The following is a 25,516-nucleotide window of genomic DNA, read 5'->3' as shown; positions in this document are numbered from 1 at the left end:
TCAATGCTATAACAAACTCCACACAAACTACTCTAGGTAGAGGTTTGTCCTGAATTCCCAATTGGATTTATTAATGGGCATCTTATATTTATGGGTGCTAGTTCTGGTCTCAGAGAAGTCAACGTGCTTTGCGTCCTTTTCCAGAGAAAAGTACCCCAGCCTGATAAATATCCCTGATAGATATAACCTCTTAGCTCTGATACCATCTGAGAATGCTTTTTAAAAAGCAACTTATAGTTTGTAATCAATGTGCCCGTAGTGTTAGGTGAAGGGGTAAATGTAGGGGAATGGGTCTGGGTGGGTTGCACTTCGGTGGTTCGGTGTGGACTTGTCAGGCCGAAAGGCCTGTTTCCACACTGTAAGTAATCTAATCTTACTGTAAGTAAACTGGTCACTGTATTCCAAATACATTTCCCTGGTACGCATATTCATTCATTCCTAATTTAAACAGATTTTTTTTCCTGACTCTTGTCATTTATATTCTCATCCAAATCATTCATATAAAAGGCATTGTTAGTAAGTTTGCAGACAACACCAAAATTGGCAACATTGTAGACAGTGAAAAAGGATTACAAAGGAATCTCAATCAAATGAGTCAATGGGCTGAAAAAATGGCAATTGAAGTTCAATCTGGATAAATGTAAGGTATTGCATTTTGGTACAAGAAACAAGGATAGGGCTTGTACAATTAATGGTAGGGCCTTTGGTAGTGTTGTAAAACAGAGGGACCTGGGAGTACAGGGACACTTCTTTGAAGTTTGCACCACACATGGACAGGGTGGTTAAAAAAGGTGTTTGGCACACTTGCCTTCATTGTTCAGTCCTTTGGAGTATAGGGGTTGGGAAGTCATGTTGAGGTTGTACAGGACATTGGTGAGGCCTCTTCTGGAATAGTGTCTTGTTCTGGTCGCACAGTTATAGGAAGGATATTATCAACCTGGAGAAGGTTCAGAAGAGAGATTTACCAGGATGTTGCCAAGTATAGAAATTTTGAGTTATAAAGAAAGGCTGGAACTTTTTTCACTGGAACATAGGAGATAGAGAAGTAATCTGATTGAACTTTATAAAATAATGAGAGTTAATGGTAGTTGTCTTTTCCCTTGGATAGGGGATTTCAAGATTAGAGGGCACAGTTTTAAGATGAGAGGAGAGAGAGATTTTTTTTAAAAAGTGGCAATTTTTTTTTACGCAAGGTGGTTCACATGTGAAATGAACATCCTAAAGAAAGTGGTGGATGCGGGTACAATTATAACGTTTAAAAGACATTTGGTTAGATACATGAATAGGAGAGATCTGGAGGGATATGGACCAGGAACAGGCAGGTGGGACTCGTTTAGTTTGGGGTTATGTTCAGCATGGACTAGTTGGACCTAAGGATCTGTTTCCCTGCTGTATGACTATGACTCAGTAACAAATCTCACTTTCTGCAATACAGAAATGCATGTTTTCTGTCTCATCTGACCATTAGGTGGCAGGCTCCTTCACGAGTGATCAAAACCATGCAATTGTTCTAGAGTAGGAGCAGTAGAAGGGACCGATTGTACAATCAATTTACCAACCAGTCACCATTCAATCCCATTAGTGTTGTCAGTCACACAAACAAGTTCTCATCGTGACAAAATAGTCAGATCCTGTGTAGCAAATGGACTTCTTTTCACAAACTCTGTTACATCAGCAACTCACAGTAAAGCAAAAATGTGGATCTTCTGTGGCACAATTTCTGGCATTTTTAAAAAAGATAAATCATTTCTTAAAATGCAGCTTAAGACAGTATTAAATTTGGCCACCTACAGCAATCACAAAATCATATCTTACAACACAACACAGAATATGTATATGTGAAATGCTGAGCTGGGAAACAGCAAAAAAACCTCAGGAAACATTTTTCCTTATAATTAAAACTCAACACCCTTAAGAACCAGATAGTATACAATAATTAAATGAAAACAAATTGCAAGGAGCTTCACTTTCCATTCACTCGGGCAGGGCTTCCCAAAGTGGGGTCACGAGCTGAATCTTGGGATTGCAAATTCTAAGGGAACAACAGTCATCAGGAAACTCTGATAGTTGTACAGCTGTTCTCTGGCTCTAACAGACCCTGCTGTCACATAAGGGTTACAACAATCTTTAATTTCGAAATGGAATCACAGCATGGAAAGGTTTGGAAAGCACTGTTTTTAGGGCGAAATGGGCTATATTTGTAATCGTAATCACATTTTTAAAGCCTTGTACAGTTACAGGACACAATCTAATTGTTGAGACACAGTCATAAAATCATAGAGATGTACAACACAGAAACAGACCCTTTGGTCCAACTCATACATGCCGATCTGACAGCCAAACCCAATCTAGTCCCACCTGCCAGCACTGGGCCCCTATCCCTCCAAACCCTTCCTATTCATATACCCTCCCAGATGCCTTTTTAACGTTGCAGCTATGGTATCAACCTCTTGAATTTACTAAACATTTCTCCCTCTTCATGGGTCAAACCTAGCTCAGATGAGATTTCAATTACACACCTTGGGATAAGAACTCGTGAGATGCTCTAAAGTGCAACATTAGACAACTGTTTCTAGACTTCTTATTTAAGTGAGGACAAAGGAGCTGGATGTTTAAATATACTGTTAAATCCTTCAAACCTGTCCTACTCATGTATTTATCCAAATGTCTTTTAAACGCTGTAATTGTATCCAAATCCACCACTTTTTTTAGGAAGTTCATTCCACATGTGAACCACTCTCCAAAAGAAAAATTGCCTCGTGTCTTTTTAAAATCTCCCTCCTTTCATCTTCAAACTTTGCCCTCTAGTCTAGATGTGGAAAAATAATGTTTTTTTTAAACCAGCAAACAGGAACGAGTGCACTGACAACATAAAATTCAAAGCCAGCAGATTTAATAGTATTTCTTCATATTCCGTCGTGGAAAAAAAACTATACCAACGTCATAACATGGCTGTAGATCCTGCAACGCAATTAGCCCAGTTAACCCCTCACTCATCCAGATAACACCAAAATAAAATTGCGATGATTTCAGCATAAACCGCGATTTAAAAAACAGTGATTTGACAGGTAAGCTGGAAGCAATCTGCTCCGGCTCTTCGTATTCAAACCTACACAGCCATTACTCTCCACCCCACAACCTCGATTAATTGCTTCTGTTTTTCAACCACTTTTGCTGCTGCTCTTCTTTTCCAGGATTTGGCTTATTAGCTTTCTAATCTTACAGCTCAGACTTCTGATAACTGTTCTGTGCTGTAAAATAATTTGCTTCGCCAACATTCTCGAGTACTGTAATTTTACGGTTTTTATTCTTACTGTACTCGTGATTGGTATACATTTTTTTTAATGTTTCTCACCTTGCATCTGTTCAATCCTATTTTATCATATTTCCCTTGAAGCGACTTTGAAAAAGTGTAGTCTGATCTAGAACCTCCAGCTCTGCCACTGCAGGGTTACTCCTCCTCAGTTTACTTTCTGCTGTCCCACTAAACCTCAGAGTTGTACTGGTTACTGCTTTCTAATTTAAATTCACACTCCTGATCTCTCCCCAACATATCAATTTGAGTGGAGTGTCTGCAATGATGTTGCTGTTAAACTCGTTTTGACTGACTTTATTCCAGTGGTTGTAACCCGCCTCCCCCTCCCCACTGTCTGGTTACCTGCTGCGACTCCGCGGGACTTGCTGCTGGCGACTTCGGGCGCTCTCCACCCTAGCGGCGGCCAGTGTCCCGCTCACCCAGAGCGGACTCCCGGGGCCATTCCAGCCTGGCGGGGAAGCGGCGGTGGTGGCGGGGAGGCCGGCATCTGTCTCCGTGGCGATAGATGAAGCAGAGGTTCCCATAGCGAGAGCTCCGGGTCCCGGGTCAGAGCACAGGATCCATCCGGGGGGTTCGGGAGCGGCCTCCCCCAGCCTCAGCCCCAGGACTGCTCCCCGGCCGCCGCCTCTCGCTGCCTTGTCCACGGCTACACGGAGAAGATCCCCAAGTAGCCAGAGCCCGCTCCACAGCCGCTCACAGTCAGTTCCCTGCAGCTGACTGACAGCAGCAGCAGCATCAACAGGAGCAGGCGCAGCACCGAGACAGAGGGGGCAGGGATGGAGAGAGAGCACAGCTTGAGGCTAGAGGGGAGGGAAAGAGAGTGTGTGGAAACGTTTTAGGGAGCACGGCAATGGATTAGGAGGGATTTCGGATAATATGTGGGTTGCAGGAGAAGGGAGTGGTGAGATGGTGTGGATTGGGGGAGGCGGTGGTGGAGAGGATGCGTGGTTGAGGGAGCGGGAGAGGGGTGGGGGCAAATGAAATGTGCGTGGGAGAAAACGTGTGGGTGGGAAGGAGTGGGGAGCAAAATTTAAAACTGTCGCCCATGTGCTCACTTCTCCCAAAACATGTTTATCCATCAAAAGGCTCCTATTCATAAGCAACAACAATTTAGAAAACTCACTCTTCATTTAATTCCTGGCTGTGATCATCCCTCGCTCCCTTTACCACACATACTTTAAGACCTCGACAACCCATTTTCTTCGAGACTTCCAATGATTTGTTAATTCATTACATCAACTGTGTGGCTGATTCTACAGTTGCTAAAGCACCATGGTTTGGAATTTGCAGACAAAACCTCACAGGTCTGCTTTCCAATTTTAAGACATCCTTCAAAACGTACTTTTTGGCAATGCTTTTGGTCACCTGACCTAATATCTCCATCTCTGGCCTCATATCTAAAGTTCCCAATAATATTTATGTGAAAGCATGATAATAAAACTACAAACTGTTCTTGATTTGGACATTATCTTGAAATCATCACTATTGCTGTAATGAATAATCTGCAATGTCTCTTACCCAACAAACTGCAGCTGCACAAAAAACTCAAGCATCGTCCTCTCCACAGGCAACAGGGCTTTGGCATTAATCACTGGTATTTGTGAAAGGAGAAACACAGTTGATGTTTCAGGGAGTGCAAAATGGATTACAGGAAATGAAAGTGGTGCAGAATTTGATAGTCAGAAATGGAAGGAAAATGCACTTGCTTATTGGAAAAAAGAAATCTTGACTGGCAAAGATATTCAAGAAAAGAAAAATTGAAAATAGAGCAGCACGTGGTCAGAGGCTGGGCCGCAGTGAAAAACTCATTTACAGAGGGTCTATAAAAATAATAATACAGTGGACGGCATGGTGGCCAAAACAGACCAAAAATACACCAGTGGTTCGAGAATGAGGAAGCTAGATATTGACAAAGTGGTCATGAGGGAGCCCAGAGATGTATCACAGCTGCTATGATCCCAATAACTCGCCACCAGAGAAAGGCTGCACATGCGCCTGGCTGCACCTTGCCCCCTACAAAGATGGCGGCTTCGCATGTATCCAGTGAATCCTTGCCCTGATGGGACACTCAGTCCACCTAGCCGCGCAGATGAAATTCCCCGTTTCCTGCAGACACGGAACAAGCACGCTCAAATGTGTGTCTTCCGACGTGTACAAAATGTTCGTAAAACCTCTCCACTCATAGCAACACAGTTTTTCTCCCGTTTCCCTCCTTTTATTTATTTCCTTACTGTGGGTTATAGTAATGTAGTGTTACTTCTGCAATTATAATTACTGATACAAAGTAAATGAACTCACACCAGTGTGTAATTGTTTCAGCCAAGAGCTGAGTCAACAAGAATGGAAACTATGTGGACGAAATACATAATTTTTTGTGTATTAGCTAAAAATATATGCAAGAAAGAAACGGGACTGCAAAACAATGGTAGATAATACAGGCGACTAGATAAAGTGCTGTGAGGAGAGGCAGGTAAGCTAAATACGCCTGTAGCAACAGTATGTATAAACATCTGTTTCCCACTTTTACAGAAACACAGGAACAAACCCCAATTACAAGAGTCTTAACGATAAGATACCATGAGGGGAGAAACAGATGGAGGGAGTCGATAATGGTAAGGAAAGGATATGCCTAACAATGACACACAGCAGGATGAGGTCAAACGGCCTTGTGAGGCCAGAAAAAGCATTTTGTCACAGATAAGGCCGGATAAGGCAAGAGATAAACAGGAGTAATGGGGACTGGTCTTAGGGAAATGGAAGATGTAAACAGGGGAGGAGCAATGAAATTAAAAAAACATAGAAACCAAATTATATAAATATCGAGTACTGGTTGAATTCGGTGTGTGTGTGTCCCTGCCTTGTGGACAGTGGACATCGCACTCACTTGCAAGTGTGAAATAAATGACACTACTGATTCAGATCCTGCCTCGGACTGAAATTATTGAAGTGAGTGAGCTTTGTTTCTCACAATTGGGAGCTGTTCGGGATATTCTTCCATCGCCGGGGGGAGTGGCTGGCCTTGGACACTGGGAAGGCGCAACCCTTTTCCAATTGAGGAGAGGTCTCGTGTCCCGGTTTGGTCTGCTCCCTTTGGCGACTGGTACGAATCCCTAAAGAGAGACATCTGAATCAGACAGTGAAAGGAGGTTGATAGAAAATACGGCAAAAAGGGGCCAGGCAACTCTGTGCACCGACCAAGGTAAGAAAATTGAAGTTTAAGTACTGCCTTGGTGGCTGGGATTGAGTTGTAATAGTTAATAAGGGACTAACTAAGGAACTCAATATGGGTTGTGCCGTGGGTAAGGAAAAAGCCTCCAGGAAAACAAAAGAAGACCAAGGCAATGGAAATGGAGGCGGGGTCCCTTACAATATACCTCCAGAAAGTCCGTTGGGCAGGATGTTGTGGAATTGGAAAAATAATACTTGTCCAAGGGCAAATGATGATTAAATATTTATATGGACTAAGGAATCCATTCTTCGTCCCACCATCTTCTGGCCAAACTACAGGTCAGACGAAGACTGGGTTTGTAAATATCTGAATTTGTAAGTCAATGAGTGAGAGAGAGAGAGAGAGAGAGAGAGAGAGAGAGAACAAAAAGAGTTGGAAGCTGAAGGAATGTGTGGTGGGGCTGTCAGCAGTGAAGAATACTGTGGGTGTGAAGTCTGAGGGATGTTATGAGGTGGTCTAGGCAGCAGTTGAGAGGAGGGGGTGTGACTGGAGTGAGGAGCTGGAATGAGGGGATGGATGGAGGAGCATTGATAGTGTGAGGGGAGGGGCTGTAGGATAGGGTGTGTGGGAAAGGAGTGTAGAGAAGACGCTCAACAGGATTACATTAGATTCTCTACAGTGTGGAAACAGGTCATTTGGCCCAAGTCCACATTAGAAGCTGGTCAGGAGGAGAAAAGACAGATGGACAACAGGGTGAAAGGGGTAGAGTTGCACAATATGGAGATATAGCATGTAACAGGATCATAAGGAAAAAAATTAGAGGGTTGAAGGGGGATAGGTAGGAGAGTAACTGTGAATGATGAAGAGCAATAGAAGATGTGGGGATCCTACCTTAGATATTATATTCAGTCTTAATTTCCATGGCTTAAATTAGCTTTTATCACAAAAACCATGGCTGCCATGCTGTAACAATTGAATATCCTTACTTGAAGGGCATGTGTAGACAAATTTGGTTCAGCTGTGAAGTGTCCCTTAGGTGCTGATCCCACGAAAGCCCACTGACCGGGTTCACAATCAAAGAATATCAGATCATTTGGAACTAAACCCCTGACTAATTCCTCAGCAGAGCAGAGAAAAATCCTGAGTTGTCACACCCATATTTCCTTTTAATTGAACATTTTTTCCTGAACACAGAATCTTGTCCATTCTTTTCCACAAAGAACAATATTCTTACACAATCACTACAGATTTCACAATTTCAACTACTCAAGTGAACCAGCTTTAAAAAGAAAGTATTTTACATTTCTGGATCCAGACAATTAAAGAGGCTAATTAAAATTAAAGGTTATTGAAAGAAATCAGTATACTTTAAAAAAAATAATTGAGAGATACAAAGCTAACAAAATAAATTAAAGATTTCAACATGATTAATCACAAATGTTTGTGATCAAAATTGTGCCAACTCATTACATGAGACAGATACATTTTAGCAATTTTCTGATGATTGAACTCTTTAACTGTGTGGTCAGCATCTGGCAATAATGGATCAGTTTTTTCATTATGTTTCTTTCCAAGACAACATGTTTGCTAGCTAACCAGCTGGTAAATTATATTTTAAAAAGGCAGTGTATGATTAGTTAGTGTAGCAATGCACCCACTCTTCTACTGAACAGCCAAGCACCCATATCAAGTGTGAGCGAAGCAAGACATTCAACAGCTGGATCCTCAAACATATAAATGTAGTTTTTAATTAGTGTTGTATATGAATGACAAATTAAATAAAGCACCAATACATAAAACTACAATGTGCTGTGATGTAATTTTAAGTGACCAGTATCCTATTTAACCCTGTAGCTATGGTGGTGTAGACAAGACTGGCCCTTTCATACAACAAAAAAAAATGCGCCTGTGAAACATGTTTTGGAATACATGCCCTCTTTACAGATAATGGAGTACATTGAAGTGTGGTCACAGCCAACTTGTGCACAGCAAAATCACAAAATTGCAAATTTGAATAGTGACCTTTTAATCTGTTTCTGCAATGCTGGTTCAGGGATAAAGATCAGCCAGAACAGAAATATCTCTCATTTGTCTTCAAAATATTGTCAAGACCTTTTATATCCACTTGAGAGAACAAAGTCTCAGTTTAATGCCTCATCTGAAATATGGCACCTCCCCATCAAAGAATTGCTAAAACAAAGGAGGTGATCATTTGGACCAATGGATGCATTGGTTTTCCAAATGAGCAATCCTCCTAGTATCATTCTCTTGTAATTCTTCACCATTCTGCCTTTTCATATAATGTCAAAGATCACATGATACCAGGTTATAGTCCAATGGGTTTATTTGAAATCACAAGCTTTTGGAGAGCTGCCCCTTCAACAGATGACTTTTGAAATTGTCTACTCCAGTCCAACACTTCCACCTCCACATCATGTTCAGGTAAATCAACTTCCCCCTTGAATCCTTCAATTAAACCTGCCTTTCAGGAAGCACTACCATTTGTTGTATGAAATGTATTTTCTCACACCACCTTCACTCCTCCTGTCAATTAACTTAAACCTATGCCCGCTCTGCTTTTTAGCCAGTGATAACCCACAGGATGTTGATGGTGGGAATTCAGCAATAGTGAGAAAGAGTGACCATCTCTTGTTGGACAAGACACTCATGTGGGGCAAATGTTCCTTGTCAATCATTAGGCCAAGCCTGACTGTTGTCCAGATCTTACTGTGTTTAGCACAGACTTCTTCGATTCCTCAGGAGTTGTGAAATGGTACTAAACATTGCAATCAATGGTCACTGAACATTCCCAATTCTGACACTGCAAATGAGTGAAGCCGAAGATGGTTGGACTCAGGGACTCTACCCTGAAAAGTTCCTATAAAGCTATGTTTTATGTTCTGAAATGATGATCTCCAACAACCACAGCATCAACCATTACAGCGTACCAAATTGCTTAATTGGTTATAAAATGCTTTGGAATATCCTGAGGCAGTGAAAGGTGTTTTAAAAAAAATGTACAACTTCTTTTTAGGTGTACAATTAATCAACAGCAACCACATAGAACAATGTTTCCTCCTCCAATTAATACAGCAGTCACTATAAATAATTTAACTGTTTACAGAATCACAACAGGTCACTTAGACTGCAACTAACCACCAACTGGCTACAAAGTACTAAAACCATACTGCAACTTAAAACTTGACTGTTAACAAAAATATATTCAATTACCTATCAATCACATCAGCATATTTTGCTTTAGTGTCAGAATAGTCTCAGATTAAGATAATGAAAGCCACACAGGAAATGTTCATGTCCCCTTCCTTTCAAGTGGTACTAATTACAGTGAAATATCCAGATGGGACCTTGAAAGTTAGCACAAGCATAGTACTGTAATGAACAAAATGCCACAAATATCAAATTATTAGTTGAAGTATGCCCTCATGTACTCTAATGTTTTTGATTGGAAGTTACTGAATTCTTTCCGTCTGTTTAAAGTCTGCATGCTGATCAAGGAAGATGCTAATCAGCTGTCTGGAGGCACACTCGAAAGTATTGGATTTCCCTTCTTGTTTCTCCTTTTCACCCTGTAAACATAGTACAGCTGACAATTGACAACTCATCATTGAATAAATCACATCTAAACTACAACATTTCTGAAAGCTCCAGCCTTAATTCTACATCTGCTAATATTCTTGCCCTTGGTGAGTATTCCCACATCAGCTCCACCTCAGAAGCTATACCAGGAAATTAGATTTATTCTTTCATATTTAACGCTTCTCTTTTTTTTCAATTACTCTTTAAACCTTGGACTTGAATTGGCTGAAATAGCTGAGAAAGTCTCCCATGTAGAAAGATTTGGGTAACCTGGGATTATTCTCTTTATAGCAGCAAAGGTTAAGATTTGATGAAAACAAGCAAAATCATGAATGTTTTGATAGAGTAAATAAAAGGTAACGGTTTCCAGTGGCAGAAGGGTCGGTAATCATTAATTGTTGAAACTTTATTGCTGGAACAGCACAGCAGGTCAGGCAGCATCCAGGGAACAGGAGATTCGACGTTTCGGGCACAGGCCCTTCTTCAGGAATGAGCAGAGAGTGTTCAGCAGGAGAAGATAAAAGGTAGGGAGGAGGGACTTGGAGGAGGGGAGTTGGAAATGTGATAGGTGGAAAGAGGTCAAGGTGAGGGTGATAGGTCGGAGTAGGATGGAGGCGGAGAGGTCAACAAGAAGACTGCAGGTCAGGAAGGCGACGTGGTCGACGGTGCCCTCCACCGCATCTCCTCCACTTCCAACTCCCCTCCTCCAAGTCCCTCCTCCCTACCTTTTATCTTCTCCTGCTGAACACTCTCTGCTCATTCCTAAAGAAGGGCGCAGGTGAATCTGTGGCGGATATGGGAGTTTCCTTTTGGGCCTTGGAGAGGAGTGAGGGGGGAGGTGTGGGCGCAAGTGTTGCACCTCCTGCGGTTGCAAGGGAAGGTGCCGGGAGTGGTGGTTGGGTCGGTGGGGGGTGTGGATCTGACAAGGGAGTCGCGGAGGGAGTGGTCTCTACGGACAGCTGATAGGGGAGGGGAGGGAAATATATCCTTGGTGCTGGGTCTGTTTGGAGGTGGCGGAAGTGACGGCGGATGATGCGCTGTACATGGAGATTGGTGGGGTGGTAGGTGAGGGCCAGTGGGGTTCTGTCCTGGTGGCGGTTGGAGGGGCGGGGCTCAAGGGGGGAGGAGCGGGAAGTGGAGGAGATGCGGTGGAGGGCACCGTCGACCACGTCGGGGGGGAAATTGCGGTCCTTGAAGGAAGGGGCCATCTGTGTTGTACGTATTTTGAACTGGTCCTCCTGGGAGCAGATGCGGCGGAGACGAAGGAATTGGGAGAATGGGATGGCGGTAATCATTAAAGAACCTGAGGAGAAGTGAGGATTTATTTTTAAAACAATACAGCAGATTATGATGATCAGGAATACACATCTTGAAAGGGTGAGAGAAATAGGTTCTATAAATGTCATTAGTACTTAATGAAAAATGGATAGAGTTATAGAGACATACAGCACAGAAACAGACCCTTTGGTCCAACTCATCCATGCCGACCAGATATCCTAACCCAATCTAGTCCCACCTGCCAGCACCCAGCCCATATCCCTCCAAACCCTTCCTATTTATCCATCCATCCAGATGCCTTTTAAATGTTGCAATTGTAATAGCCTCCACCACTTTCTATAGCAGCTCATTCCTTACATGTACATTCACATCTGCATGAAAAGGTTGCCCCTTAGGTCTCTTTTATATCTTTCCCCTCTCACCCTAAACCTATGTCCAAGAGTTCTGGAATCCCCCACCCCAGGAAAATGACTTTGTCTATTTACCCTATCCATGCCCCTCATGATTTTATAAACCTCCAAGGTCACCCCTCAGCCTCCAAAGCTCCAGGGAAAACAGCCCCAGTCTATTCTGCCTCTCCCTGGAGCTCAAATCCTCCAATCTTGGCAACATCCTTGTAAACCTTTTCTGAACCCTTTCAAGTTTCACAACATCCTTCCAATAGGAAGAAAACCAGAATTGCATGCAATATTCCAAAAGTGGCCTAACCAATGATCTGTATAGCCACAACACAACCTCCCAACTCCTGTACTCAATACTCTGACCAATAAATGAAAGCATACCAAATGCCTTCTTCACTATTCTACCTAACTGCAACTCTACTTTCATGGAGCTATGAACCTGCACTCAAAGGTTTCTTTGTTCAGCAACACTCCCTAGGACTTTACCTTTAAGTGTATAAGATTTGCTTTCCCAAAATGCAGCACCTCACATTTATCTAAATTAAACGCCATCTGCCACTTCTCAGCCCATTGGCCCATCTGATCAAGATCCCGTAGTAATCTGAAGTAACCTTCTTCATTGTCCACTACACCTCCAATTCTGGTGTCATCTGCAACCTTCCTAACTATACCTCTTATGCTCACATCCAAATCATTTACAGAGGAACCTCCATTTTCCAAACGAGGGCACTATTTCATTCAGATAATTGATTATTCGGTAAATTGTTTCAATGCCTCTCCTCTGGGGCTCGGAGTTTTCTGAAGTTTCCTTTCTCCTCACTCTGCCTGCCTTGCTCCCTCTCTCTGATTCAGGGTTTGTTTCTGAGCAGACACATACTTGTGTGTAAGGGTCATGCAGCATTGCTGAAGCCTCTGCACCCCTCTCCCCGCCCCCATTAGTTCAATGAGATTGACACAGCGAGCACTTGCTAAGTTCGCTCCCCATTCAGGAGACTAGGCAGCAGCACACCGTGTGCAAGCTCCTGCACCCCGTCTGCAACCCAAACCCAATCCAACACCCTCCCCCCTCCACAGCCCACCGCCATGCACCCCCACCACCATCCGCCCCACCCGTCCATGCCCGTGCCCCCCGTCCGACCCGACCACCCTGCTCCCGTAACCTCCCCACCACATCTGCCCTGCACCCGCGTCCGCCCCCCCACTCCAGGGCAGCCATACTGGACACCAACAGCAATACTGCTGCTGCTTTTAGGGTGAGTCTCAAAATAGCGCATACGCAGCCAGACACACACAACATTTTAGACAAGTTCCACCTTTGCCCTGTACAGGACAAATGTTAGAGAGATTGTCTGGGGAAGGGGGTTTAGGGTACACCCCAGTGTAGAACTCCAGAGAAAGAGTGAGGCGAGAGAGCGTGAGAGGTCAGTCATTTCAGGATTGTGCTTGGACTCCCATTGATGTCCAGCACTCACTGAGTTCATATTTAATCATTGTAAACAAAAGACACGATCAGTGCTGAAAACACCTCTATGATGCAATGTTTCTTTCGGGACCTTGAGACATTCTTAGGATAATCAAGGTTCCTCTGTATATAAATGATGAAAAATAGTGGACCCAGCACCAATCCTTGTGGCACTCCACTTGTCACAGGCCTCCAGCCTGAAAAACAACCTTCCACCACCACCCTTTGTCTTCTACCTTTGAGCCAGTTCTGTATGCAAATGACTAATTCTCCCTGTATTCCATGACTTCAAACCTTGCTAACCAGTCTCCCATGGGGTCCTGTCGAACGCCTTACTGAAGTCCATATAGATCACGTCCACCACTCTGCCCTCATCAATCCTCTTTGTTACTTCTTCAAAAAACTCAGTCAGGTTTGTGAGACATGATTTCCCACGCACAAAGCCATGTTGACTATCTCTAATCAGTCCTTGCCTTTCCAAATACATGTAAATCCTGTTCCTCAGGATTCCCTCCAACAACTTGCTAACCCACGCAGACATGTTCTCCCCGTGTCTGCGTGGGTTTCCTCCGGGTGCTCCGGTTTCCTCCCACAGTCCAAAGATGTGCAGGTCAGGTGAATTGGCCATGCTAAATTGCCCGTAGTGTTAGGTATAGGGGTAAATGTAGGGGTATGGGTGGGTTGCGCTTCGGCGGGTCGGTGTGGACTTGTTGGGCCGAAGGGCCTGTTTCCATACTGTAATGTAATCTAATCTAATCTAAACTTGCCACCACTTACGTCAGGCTCACTGGTCTATAGTTTCCTGGCTGGTCCTTACCACCCTTCTTATATAGTGGCACCACATTAGTTAACCTCTAGTCTTCCAGCACCTCACCTGTGACTATCGATGAAAGAAATATCTCTGCAAGGGGCCCAGCAATCATTTCTCCAGCTTCCCACAGAGTTCTAGGGTACGCCTAATCAGGTCCTGGGGATTTTATGCATTTCAAGACATCCAGCACTTCCTTCTCTGTAATATGGACATTTTAAGATGTCACCATCTATTTGCCTACATTATATAATCTTCCATGTCCCTTTCCAAGTAAACACTGACGCAAAATACTTAGTTAGTATCTTCCCCCATCTCCTGCGCCTCCACACAAAGGCCGCCTTGCTGATCCTTGAGGGGCCCTATACTCTCCCTAGTTACCCTTTTGTCCTTAATGTATTTGTAAAAACCCTTTGTATTATCCTTAACTCTATTGCCAAAGCTATCTCATGTCCCCTTTTTGCCCTCCTGATTTCCCCCTTAAGTATACTTCTACTGCCCTACTGCCTTTATCCTCTAAGGATTCACTCAATCTATCCTGTCTATGACTGACATATGCTTTCTTACCCAAACCCTTAGAGGTCATCCAGCATTCCCTATACCTACCAGCCTTTCCTTTCACCCTAACAGGAATTCACTATCTCTAGACTCTCGTTACCTCATTTTTTAAGGCTTCCCATTTTCCAGCCGTCCCTTTACCTGCAAACATCTGCTTCCAATCAGCTTTTGAAAGTTCTTGCCTAATGCCATCAAAATTAGTCTTTCTCCAATTTAGAAGTTCAACTTTTAGATCTGATCTATTCTTTTCCATCACTATTTTAAAACTAACGGATTTATGGTCGCTAGTCCCAAAGTGCTCCCCACTGACACTTCAGTCACTTGCCCTGCCTTATTTCCCAAGAGTAGGTCAAGTTTTGCACCTTCTCTTGTAGATACATCCACATACTGAATCAGAACATTTTCTTGTACACACTTAACAAATTCCTCTCCATTTAACCCTTCACACTATGGCAGTCCCAGTCTATAGTCTATGTCTGGAAAGTTAAAATCCCCTATCATAACCACCATTATTCTTACAGATAACCAAAATCTTCTTATAAATTTGTTTCTCAATTTCCCTCTGACTGTTAGGGGGTCTATAATAAAATCCCAGTAAGGTGATCATCCCTTTCTTATTTCTCAATTCCACTAAAATAACTTCCCTGGATGTATTTCCAGAAACATCCTCCCTCAGTACAGCTATAAGGCTATCCCTTATCAAAAATGCCACTCCCCCTCCTCTCTTGCCTCCCTTTCTGCCCTTCCTGTTGTATTTGTGTCCTAGAACATGAAACTGCCAGTCCTGTCCATCCCTGAGCCATGTTTCTGTAATTACTATGATATTCCAGTCCCATGTTCCTAACCATGCCCTCACTTCATCTGCCTTCCCTGTAAGGTCTCTTGCATTCAGATGAATGCAGTTTAATTTATCAGAGCTGAAAATGTGTTGCAGGAAAAGCACAGCAGGTCCGACAGCATCCAAGGAGCAGGAGAATCGACGTTTCAGGCATGAGCCCTTCTTTAGCCCTTCCTGAAGAAGGGCTCATACCCAAAACGTCGATTCTCCTGCTCCTTGGATGCTCCCTGACCTGCTGCGCTTTTCCAGCAACACATTTTCAGCTCTGATCTCCAGCATCTGCAGTCCTCACTTTCTCCTAGTTTATCAGTCTTACCTTGTTCTCTGCTTTGTCCCTGCCTGCCCGGACTGTTTGACTTGCCTCTTTTATCAACTGTACCAGTCTCAGATTGATCTCTTTCCTCACTATCTCCCTGGGTCCCACCCTCCTCCTTAAATCCTCTCGAGCAGCTCTCGCAAATTTCCCTGCCAGTATATTAGTCCCCTTCCAATTCAGGTGTAATCCATCCTTCTTGTACAAGTCACTTCTACTCCAGAAGAGATTCCACTGATCCAAAAACGTGAATCCTTCTCCCATACACCAGCTCCTCAGCCACTCATTTATCCGCTCTATCTTCCTATTTCTACCCTCACTAGTTCATAGCACCAGATATTACAATAATAGAAAATAGACAATAGGTGCAGGAGTAGGCCATTCTGCCCTTCGAGCCTGCACCACCATTCAATATGATCATGGCTGATCATTCCTAATCAGTATCCTGTTCCTGCCTTATCTCCATAACTCTTGATTCCACTATCCAGGAGAGCTCTATCCAACTCTTTCTTAAATGAATCCAGAGACTGGGCCTCCACTGCCCTCTGGGGCAGAGCATTCCACAGAGCCACCACTCTCTGGGTGAAGAAGTTTCTCCTCATCTCTGTCCTAAATGGTCTACCCCATATTACTACTCTCAAGGATCTCTTTTTAAAAAATTCCTGCCTAACTCTCTATATTTTCCCTTCAGAATCTCATCCTTTCCCCTTCCTATGTCGTTGGTTCCAATGTTAAAATGACCTGCTGGCCCCTCTCCCCCTTGAGAACATTCTGCAACATCTCTGAGGCATCCTTGATCCTGGCACCAGGAAGGCAACACACCATTCTGATTTTTCGCTCAGCCAAAGAAACATTTGTCTGTGCCTCGGAGTCCCCTAACACAAATATTTGAAGAGAAAAAAATTGCAAGATTTTAAGAACTGAAAAGGAAAGTATGACTCTATCAAAGAACAAACACAGACAAAATGGGCTCCTTCTGTATATTAAGATATTCAAACATTTCTGTCACACTCCTTGACAGAATATAGGAAGAAGTGCATTAGAAATAAAATGCCCTCTGTGACAGCAAGTATCCTCCACCCCTCATTTCAAAGATTCAACTGAAAACTGAAGCATTCCAACTGAGTTCAGTTAATGGGTTAGATAACTTCTCAGTAATTATGGGCTCCTTACAAATTATATAAGTTAACACAATGTCCTATACTATAACACACACACACACACACACACACACACAGGAAGGGCTTATGCCCAAAATGTTGATTCTCCTGCTTCTCGGATGCTTCCTGACCTGCCAAGCTTTTCCAGCACCATGGTCTCGAGTCTGATCTCCAGCACCTGCAGTCCTCACTTTCTTCTGTATACATACAAACTCTAGACTAGAGTTTTGGGAAGTTTTAAGAACCAACATAATGGTTACTTGTCATCTTTTTAATGATTGCATTGCAATAAGCTTAAAATTAGGGCAGTAACAACTAAAATAGCGATTAATAAAAATTGTGAAGGATCAGCAGAAAGAGGCCTGCACATCAGTAATCATTAGACTTAGTGCTTTCCTGATGACTCATGAGGATTATCTGGTTGAATAATGCAGAACAGCTATACAATGTTAGATATTTTAACCTGCAACAACATATTTTATTGATCTTAGCAGCCCAGGTTTTGAAGGCAAATAGGATAAAGAAATTGTTCAGAGATCATACAATCCACCAAAATGCTAGACCATATTTACTGTCAAGGATCACACAAGATTAATGGACATCGGACAGAGGAGTCAAGGTTGTGCTACATCTAGTAAACACCATCAGGGTAAGACAGGAATTAGTCACGACATTTTTAAAGAAAACTTCTAGCACTCAATTTAACAAAGCAAATTTAATACTGATTTAATACTCCGTCCAGTCGTCTATTGTCATTCTACGACTAGATTTCCTCTTCCGTATGCAAGACATCAATAAAAAAAAAGACTTGCATGTAAAGACTACATCTTTCTATTATCACTATATTCTGGTCTAACAGACAGTCAAGGATCAAGAATTTGTATATTAAATACCACACAAAGAATATCCTCATTTCACCAAACTGTGGACCACTCCACATTTAACTCTACATTAGTTCATGTCTTAATGAACTGATAACCATTAGTTTCATGTCAGAACTGGATTCCCTGAATAAAGAGCAATTTGTTAATTGGTTATACTTCCATTTTCAATATCAAAAACCACTGGTCATGAAATAAATGGTACAAATGGCGTGCTTCAACCTTTTCTTGTTAATCTACGTCCGAGGTACTGCTAAAAAGGAAAAGAATACCCACATGAAAGGTTTTATGTTGCTTTCGCCAGGCAGCAGTGTTCCACTATTTAAGAAAGGCAATAGGGAAAAGCCAGGGAACTATAGATTGGTGAGCCTGACATTGGTGATGGGCAAGTTGTTGGACGGAATCCTGAGGGACAGGATTTACATGCATTTGGTAAGCCAAGGACTGAATAGGGATAGTCAACATGGCTTTGTGCGTGGGAAATCGTGTCTCACAAACTTGATTGAGTTTGTTGAAGAAGCAATGAAGGGGATTGACAAGGGCAGAGTGGTAGATGTGATCTATATGGCCTTCAATAAGGTGTTCGACAAAGTTCTTTGTGGTAGACTGGTTAGCAAGGTTAGATCTCATGGAACACAGGGAGAACTAGCCATTTGAATACAGAACTAGCTTGAAGGTAGAAGGGTGGTGGTGGAGGGATGTTTTTCAGACTGGAGGCCTGTTACCAGTCATGTGCCACAAGGATCAGTGCTGGGTCCACTACAATTTGTCATTTGGATGTGAACATAGGAGGTATAGATAGTTAGTTTGCAAATGACACCAAAATTGGAGATGTAATGGACAGCAAAGAAGGTTAACTCAGAGTACAACAAGATGGACCGATGGACTGAAGAGTGGCAGATGGAATTTAACTTAGTTAAACGTGAGGTGCTGCACTTTGGAAAGGCAAATCAGAGCAGGACCTATACACTTAATGGTAAGGTCCTGAGGAGTGTTGCTGAACAAAGAGACCTTGGAGCACAGGTTCACAGCTCCTTGAAAGTGGAGTTGCAGGTGGATAGGATAGTGAAGGCATTTGGTATGCTTTCCTTTATTGGCCAGAGTATTGAGTACAGGAGTTGGGAGGTTGTGTTGTGGCTGTACAAAACATTGGTTAGGCCACTTTTGGAATATTGCATGCAATTCTGGTCTCCTTGTGAAACTTGAAAGGGTTCAGAAAACATTTACAAGGATGCTGCCAGGGTTGGAGGATTTGAGCTACAGGGAGAGGCTGAATAGACTGGGGCTGTTTTCCCTGCAGCATCAGAGGCTGAGGGGTGACCTTATAGAGGTTTATAAAATCATGAGGGGCATGGATAGGATAAATAGACAAAGTATTTTTCCTGGGGTGGGGAATTCCAGAACTCTTGGACTTAGGTTTAGGGTGAGAGGGGAAAGATATAAAAGAGACCTAAGGGGCAACTTTTTCATGCAGAGGGTGGTACGTGTATGGAATGAGCTGCCATAGAAAGTGATGAAGGCTAGTACAATTGGGTTGTAGGTTTTGGGCTATAGGGAGAGGCTGTTTCCCCTGGAGCATCAGAGACTGAGGTGACCTCATAGAGGTTTATAAGATCAGGAGGGGCATGAATAGGGTAAATAGACAAGGTCTTTTCACTGGGGTGGGGAAAAGTCCAGAACTAGACAGCACAGGTCTAGGGTGAGAGGGGCAAGTTTTAAAAGGAACTTAAGGGGCAACCTTTTCACGCAAAGGATGGTGCATGTATGGAATGCGCTGCCACAGCAAGTAGTGGAGGCTGGTACAATTACAGCATTTAAAAGGCATTTGGATGTGTATATGAATAGGAAGGGTTTAGAGAAATATGGGCAAAGTGCTGGAAAATGGGACTAGATAAGGTTAGGATAACTGGTCTGCATTGACGATTTGGACCAAAGGGTCTGTTTTCATGCTGTACATCTCTATGGCTCTTTGACTCATATACCAAATTACAAATAGAAAATCACGACTTAAACTGCACGGGAAGAAAGTGAGGGCTGCAAATGCTCAAGATTGGAGTCAAAAAGTGTGGCACTGGAATGTTTCTGATGAAGGGCTTATGCCCAAAATGTCAATTCTCCTGCTCCTCGGATGCAGCCTGACCTGCTGTGCTTTACCAGCGCCACACGTTTCGAATCTGCATGGGAAGAGTTTGCTTTTTGGTTTACAAGTTTATCCTGATTGGTTAATGGATTGCCACAGAGAATGCATCAGAGAATCGTTATCCCTCAAGCGGAAACTCGTGCAATGAATGGGATATGTGTTTTGTGTATGTAAAGGACAGGGCCCTGCATGTAAATTTGTGTAAATGAGTCACAAATCTGCAAGCCTTATTGGTAAGCTTAAATTGATAGAGAATAAAATTCTTAATATAATTTGGATTGTATAGCAAATATTGCCCAATTGTAGAAGCACACCAAATGCTGGATTCTGCTTAGCAAGTACAGGCTAGTTGACTATGGTCAGTACTGTGCTTGCTGCAAATATCTTAAAACAAAAGTACTGTTTGGTACAATCTACTAGTCACTGGAATGGATGGCCTACTTACTTACCATTACACCAGCCCTAAAATTCATACTGATACCAAATTACTCACTTACTTAGGCAGCTGGACCTGTTTGTTTTACCCCATGATGATTCTCTTGTTGGAAGGAGAATACCACTCATTATTACTGCATATTAGCAGCATGAAAAGGCTAATTTCACCTGATGCAAGTTTTTTGAGACACCTTAGTCTTCTAGGGGCTCTTGAGGCACAGTTGTGGGATCCCTTTATCTGAGCCAGGAGGCCTGGGGTGAAATCCCATCTGCTACAGAGCTCTTTCAGGGTAACCTGAGGTACATTTGGCACTTTTCAGGACTGAACATGAGCACCTTAAATCCCTATTCCTGAGTTGTGCAATAGCCAGTAAGCAGTGATATGATTGGGATATCCTTTTTGTCTTAGGACAACAGTGATGTATTCTGTCAGGATTGCGTGATGAGCAAATGGGATTGGGCCCGATTTAAGGGATTGTTAATAAAGCTAATCTTCCAGGCCTGTGTAAGACAGTGGTAAAGAACTCACTAGGAGATTTTTCAGCAAATACATTGATGAAAATACATTGTTCGACTGCTCTATTTCTAACTGAGCCCAAGATACAGCCCATTTGGATAGGAAAGAAAATGTTCAAATGCAGCTGCAAATTCAAATGTAGTAAATAAATGATTTACAGATTAGAAATACTGTATACAAGGAGTAGAAGGTTAGACTTCATTCCATTGAGGATGCATTTCTCAATGAAACCAATGAAATGCCATGACAGTTGGGCCTGAATGGGATCCAATGTTAACACCCTCTGCTGCAAATGCACAAGTTCAATGAATGTATATGACTTCCTTGAGCAATACACTAGTGAATAGGCTAGCAGTGTCACACAAAAAAAAACATGGAAACACCATTGTGGGTGACAGGCAAATTCTGTATGGTCTTCACAAAGGTAAAGAAAACACTCACTGTATTTGGAAAAAACACACTGAGAAGGACTAGCAACTTACTCAACTATTTGGCCAATTTATGTTCTGCAGAACCAATCATGGAAAGGGTAAGAAATCTCAAAAGTCTGAGTAACAGGTGAAGCAAGCTGTTTCACACTAGTTCTATGCAGGAGGAACAGGAGTGATTTCTGTATGAACAGAGTTCTGCCATCAAGATGTTTCACTTGCCACAAAAATGAGTAATGTGATATATGAATTTGAGTAGCCAAGTAATGACAGGTATGTAGGCCAAACATCCCAATGACTGGCATAGTACACCAAACTTAGAGACAAAAAAAAACTGCGGATGCTGCAATCCAATATAGACAAGTAGGAAGCTGGAAGAACACAGCAAGCCAGGCAACATTAGGAAATGGAGAAGTGAACGTTTCGGTTGTAACCCTTCTTCAAGGTTACGCCCAAAATGTTGACTTCTCCACCTCCTGATGCTGCATGGCTTGCTATACTCTCCCAGCCTCATGCTTGTCTACCATACTACATCAAACAGCATATTCCTTACGCTACTCACAACATACTGTGTGCTACCTACACATGTTTGCAAAACTGAGAACATAGCAATCAATATTGATGTGATTCTACAATTAGATAAGGATTGCTAAACAATCCTGATGTGCTGAAAATTATTCTCACTGACAATCAATTTAGTTCGGTTTGCAATATTACTCACTTCTAGAAGTTACATATATTCACATTCAGGACCCTGCTCTTTGTGAACAGAAAGAACGCGACTGTGCATTATGCCTTTTTCAGCTTGGACATCCATTCTCTGGTCCTTTACCTGTGACAATGCATTGACTAATACGAATTTACTTTAGTTTGAGTTTAAATAAAAACTTTGTGGTTAACTGTCCTGAGTGCATTTTCTATGGCAACACCTCTACTAGAGTCTACTTGTCAAACATGTTGCACTCCCTTCTCCTACAGTATAAATGATTATTCTGCTTTGAGAATTTTTTTAAAATTTTGTCCTGGTAAATTTAAGACAAAAACCTCAATAGTTTGTCTCTTTTTTCAGCAATAGTCGAAGTTCTGTAACACAAAGCAACTATTAACTACATATTGTGCCCTTATCTCTCACATGGACACGACTACTCAGAACCAATCTGGTTTATTTTACCTAAGAACTAATCATTCTGCTTTTGAAAATGTATCTGCAAGCTATTGCAATGCATCTTTTTGATAATACACAGCACTGCCACTGTGCACTAATGGTGGAGCAAGTGAATGTTTAAGATGGGATGGCCATCAAGTGGGATACTTTGTTAAAGAAACATCAGGCTTATAGATTATTGTCTGAAATGCACACACCTAAACAAATTACTTGTAGATAATGAAATGGATTTGTTGAATGGTAATTATCATGGGATTCCCAGCCTCTGACCTACCCTTCAACAGCAATATTTACATAACTGGTCCAGTTAAGATTTTGGTCAATTGTGACTTTCAGGATATGAGTCAAGAGTGTTGTGCTGGAAAAGCACAGCTGGTCAGGCAGCATCCGAGGAGCAGGAAAATCGACATTTTGGGCAGGAGCCCTGAAGAAGAGCTTTTGCCCGAAACATTGATTTTCCTGCTCCTCGGATGCTGCCTGACCTGCTGTGCTTTTCCAGCACTGTAATCTGCAGTACTCACTTTCGCCTACCTTCAGGATCTGGTTGGTGGAGAAGTTCAGTGATGATAAATGCTGCTGAATGTTAAGGGGACATTATTAGATGTTCCAGAGTTGGATATGATTATTATCCCACATACGTGACACACAAATATTACCTGTCACTTTTAGCCAAAGCCTGAATCTTCTCCAGGTCTTTGCTAAATGCTGCCAAGGACTGCTGCTATTCCTGAAGAATCGCAAATGATATTAAACACAGTGAAATCATCAGCAAACATCCTTACTTTCCACCTTACAAATTAGTGAAGGTTATTGATGAAACAGCTGAAAAACTGAGAGATTTGGATTCAAGTCCTGCCTGCTCCGACGGAGTGTAATAATGTGTTGGGATTGAGACAATTTGCCTCAAACGATCACAACTATCTTCCTTTGTGCTAGGTACACCTCTATCCAGCAGTGAATTTCATTTGATCCTTATTTATATTAAATTACTCAGGTTCCTTGCTAGGTTCCTCTCATTTTGCGTGGATTGCGGCGCACTTTAGAGGGGACGGTGGCTCTTTGATATCACATTGTCAAATCTGCCATGATGGAGGAGGAAAAAGCGAAGACTGCAGGTGTTGGAGATCAGAGTCGAGAGGGTGGTGCTGGAGAAGCACAGCATGTCAGGCAGCATCTGAGGTGTAGGATGCTTCTGCTCCTCAGCTGCCGCCTGACTTGCTGTGCAAATCTGCCATGATGTCAAGGCTGGCCTATCCTACCTCTTGTCTGCAATTCAGCTCTTTTTGATCGAGTCTATAATGGAGGTCTGAAGCTTGAATAGTTCTGATGGAACCCAAACTGACAAACAGTGACCATCACATTATGAATATCATTAACACAAGCCAGATCTTTAAAAAAGTGTCCCCGTTTAGATTTCACTTTTGAAATTCAATTGGTAACCATTTGCGTACATCCGGATAGATTATTTTTTAAACGCTGAAGTCACAACTGGCAGCATATTGTCAACTTTAGCAACTGATAACTCCTCCAATCTTTGCCTTTATCCCTGTTGTTTTACTTAAGTACAGATAAATATTGAGATTAAGTCTCGGACAACTTTCTCCCCAGTAATTCACTCCGGTACCAAATGCGTAGTAACCCCGGAACATCAGTTGTCATTCAATACACTTATGCTGCTGGTCCTCTAACCCCATATCTCCTGTGTGGCCCGGTATCATACTTTGTTACACAGCGTCTTATCAATAAGATGGAGAAAACAAGTAACAGAGAAGCAAGCATAAAGGAAAAAAAGAGACGCAAGGCGAAAAAAGGAAGCGGAGAGATCGAAATATAAAGGAAAAGTGAGATGAGGAAGATATGAGGGAAAAGAACATTTGGGCGGCACTACCCTCACTACAGCGAGCTTTCGGACCCCTTGCTTTGTTGAACCATCACCAGACACTAAACCACTAATTGCTGATTGACTTGTTTGATCCTTACCCGGAAGCGGGGGAGAAAGTGAGAATCCGTCACGTGTAGACTATTAACCGATGTGGTGTCGGGCTCAGTCCCGCCCAGAATCTGGCGGTGAAATTGATGCCGGTCACCGGGCTCTTTGCCCCTCTATGAGCGGGGAGTTTTCAAATGCGGCGCGCACCTCGGATATGAACTACATTTCCCAGCATCTGCTGTGGGAGACGGGACCGTGGCTCAACCTGGCATGTTGGCTTGCAATGTCTCATGGGAAATGTAGTTTCCGCGTCAACCGTAATACAGTCCCAGAGGTGAATATAAAAATAAAATTTATCCATAGTTACCTATTTTAAAATACATATGTGGAGAATTAACTCTTTCCGTCTGAAAACGAAAAACTGATTTTTTTTAAAGATGTGGAAATTCCGTTGCTTTGAAAACGCATGAACCGGAAACCGCCGAGTAAGAAGGCATTCGCGGATTCCGCCAGCTTGTCGGTTTCTGTATTGTGATTGGACAATTATTGTAATTAGTCGGATGCAAACCGCAAAGGTGTTTAGTTAATAAGGTCGCCTGACTGTAACCAATACAGACGATGCTATTGTAATTCATCCCATGGACTTTGTGTATTGTTGTGTTATTCGTGGAACGAAGAACTGGCTGTTATAAGAATATAGATCCAAATTGTGATTAGACCTGGGTTATTAAGGAGAATACGAGCTGACTTAAGCCATTAACTCTGTTTCTCTCTTTCTAGGTGCTGCTGGGCCTGTTGAGTCTTTTTCTTCCTCTCATCACTTTCTGTTTTCATGTCATTATATATGCCTGCTTGTTTCGTCTCCGTGGTTACAGTAAGAGATGATAGTAGGAAACAGGCCCTTCGGTCCAATTCATCCATACCGACCATAGAATCAGAGGTGTACAGCATGGAAACAGACCCTTCAGTCCAACCTGTCCACACAGACCAGATATCCCAACCCAATCTGGTCTCACCTGCCAGCACCTGGCCCATATCCCTCCAAACCCTTCCTATTCATATACCCATCCAAATGCCTCTTAAATGTTGTAATTGTACCAGATGTCCTAAATTAATCTAA

The 25,516-nt window shown here is 42.6% G+C and overlaps 1 protein-coding gene across 6 annotated transcripts in view; it reads right to left on the bottom strand.

Moving 5' to 3' along the window:
* The window catches only part of capn15 (calpain 15), a 305,948-nt gene extending 281,410 nt beyond the window's left edge, over window positions 1-24,538 (bottom strand). For 3 of the 6 annotated variants that reach the window (XR_006314778.1, XM_043711448.1, XM_043711449.1), the window contains exon 1: window positions 3,659-3,930. Coding sequence is in view for 2 of the 6 variants with exons in the window: in XM_043711448.1 (XP_043567383.1) it covers window positions 3,659-3,840 (182 nt within the window). In the remaining 4 variants the exon portion in view is untranslated. Of the gene's footprint in view, window positions 1-3,658; window positions 3,931-24,446 lie in introns of those variants that run through there. The other 3 variants (XM_043711451.1, XM_043711453.1, XM_043711452.1) reach the window with 3 other exon arrangements.
* Between the last annotated feature and the right edge of the window lie 978 nt (window positions 24,539-25,516).

The sequence above is a fragment of the Chiloscyllium plagiosum genome, chromosome 21 (assembly GCF_004010195.1).
Source record: "Chiloscyllium plagiosum isolate BGI_BamShark_2017 chromosome 21, ASM401019v2, whole genome shotgun sequence".
Taxonomy (NCBI): Eukaryota; Metazoa; Chordata; class Chondrichthyes; order Orectolobiformes; family Hemiscylliidae; genus Chiloscyllium; species Chiloscyllium plagiosum.
This window is presented reverse-complemented; position numbering and strand designations above follow the sequence as displayed.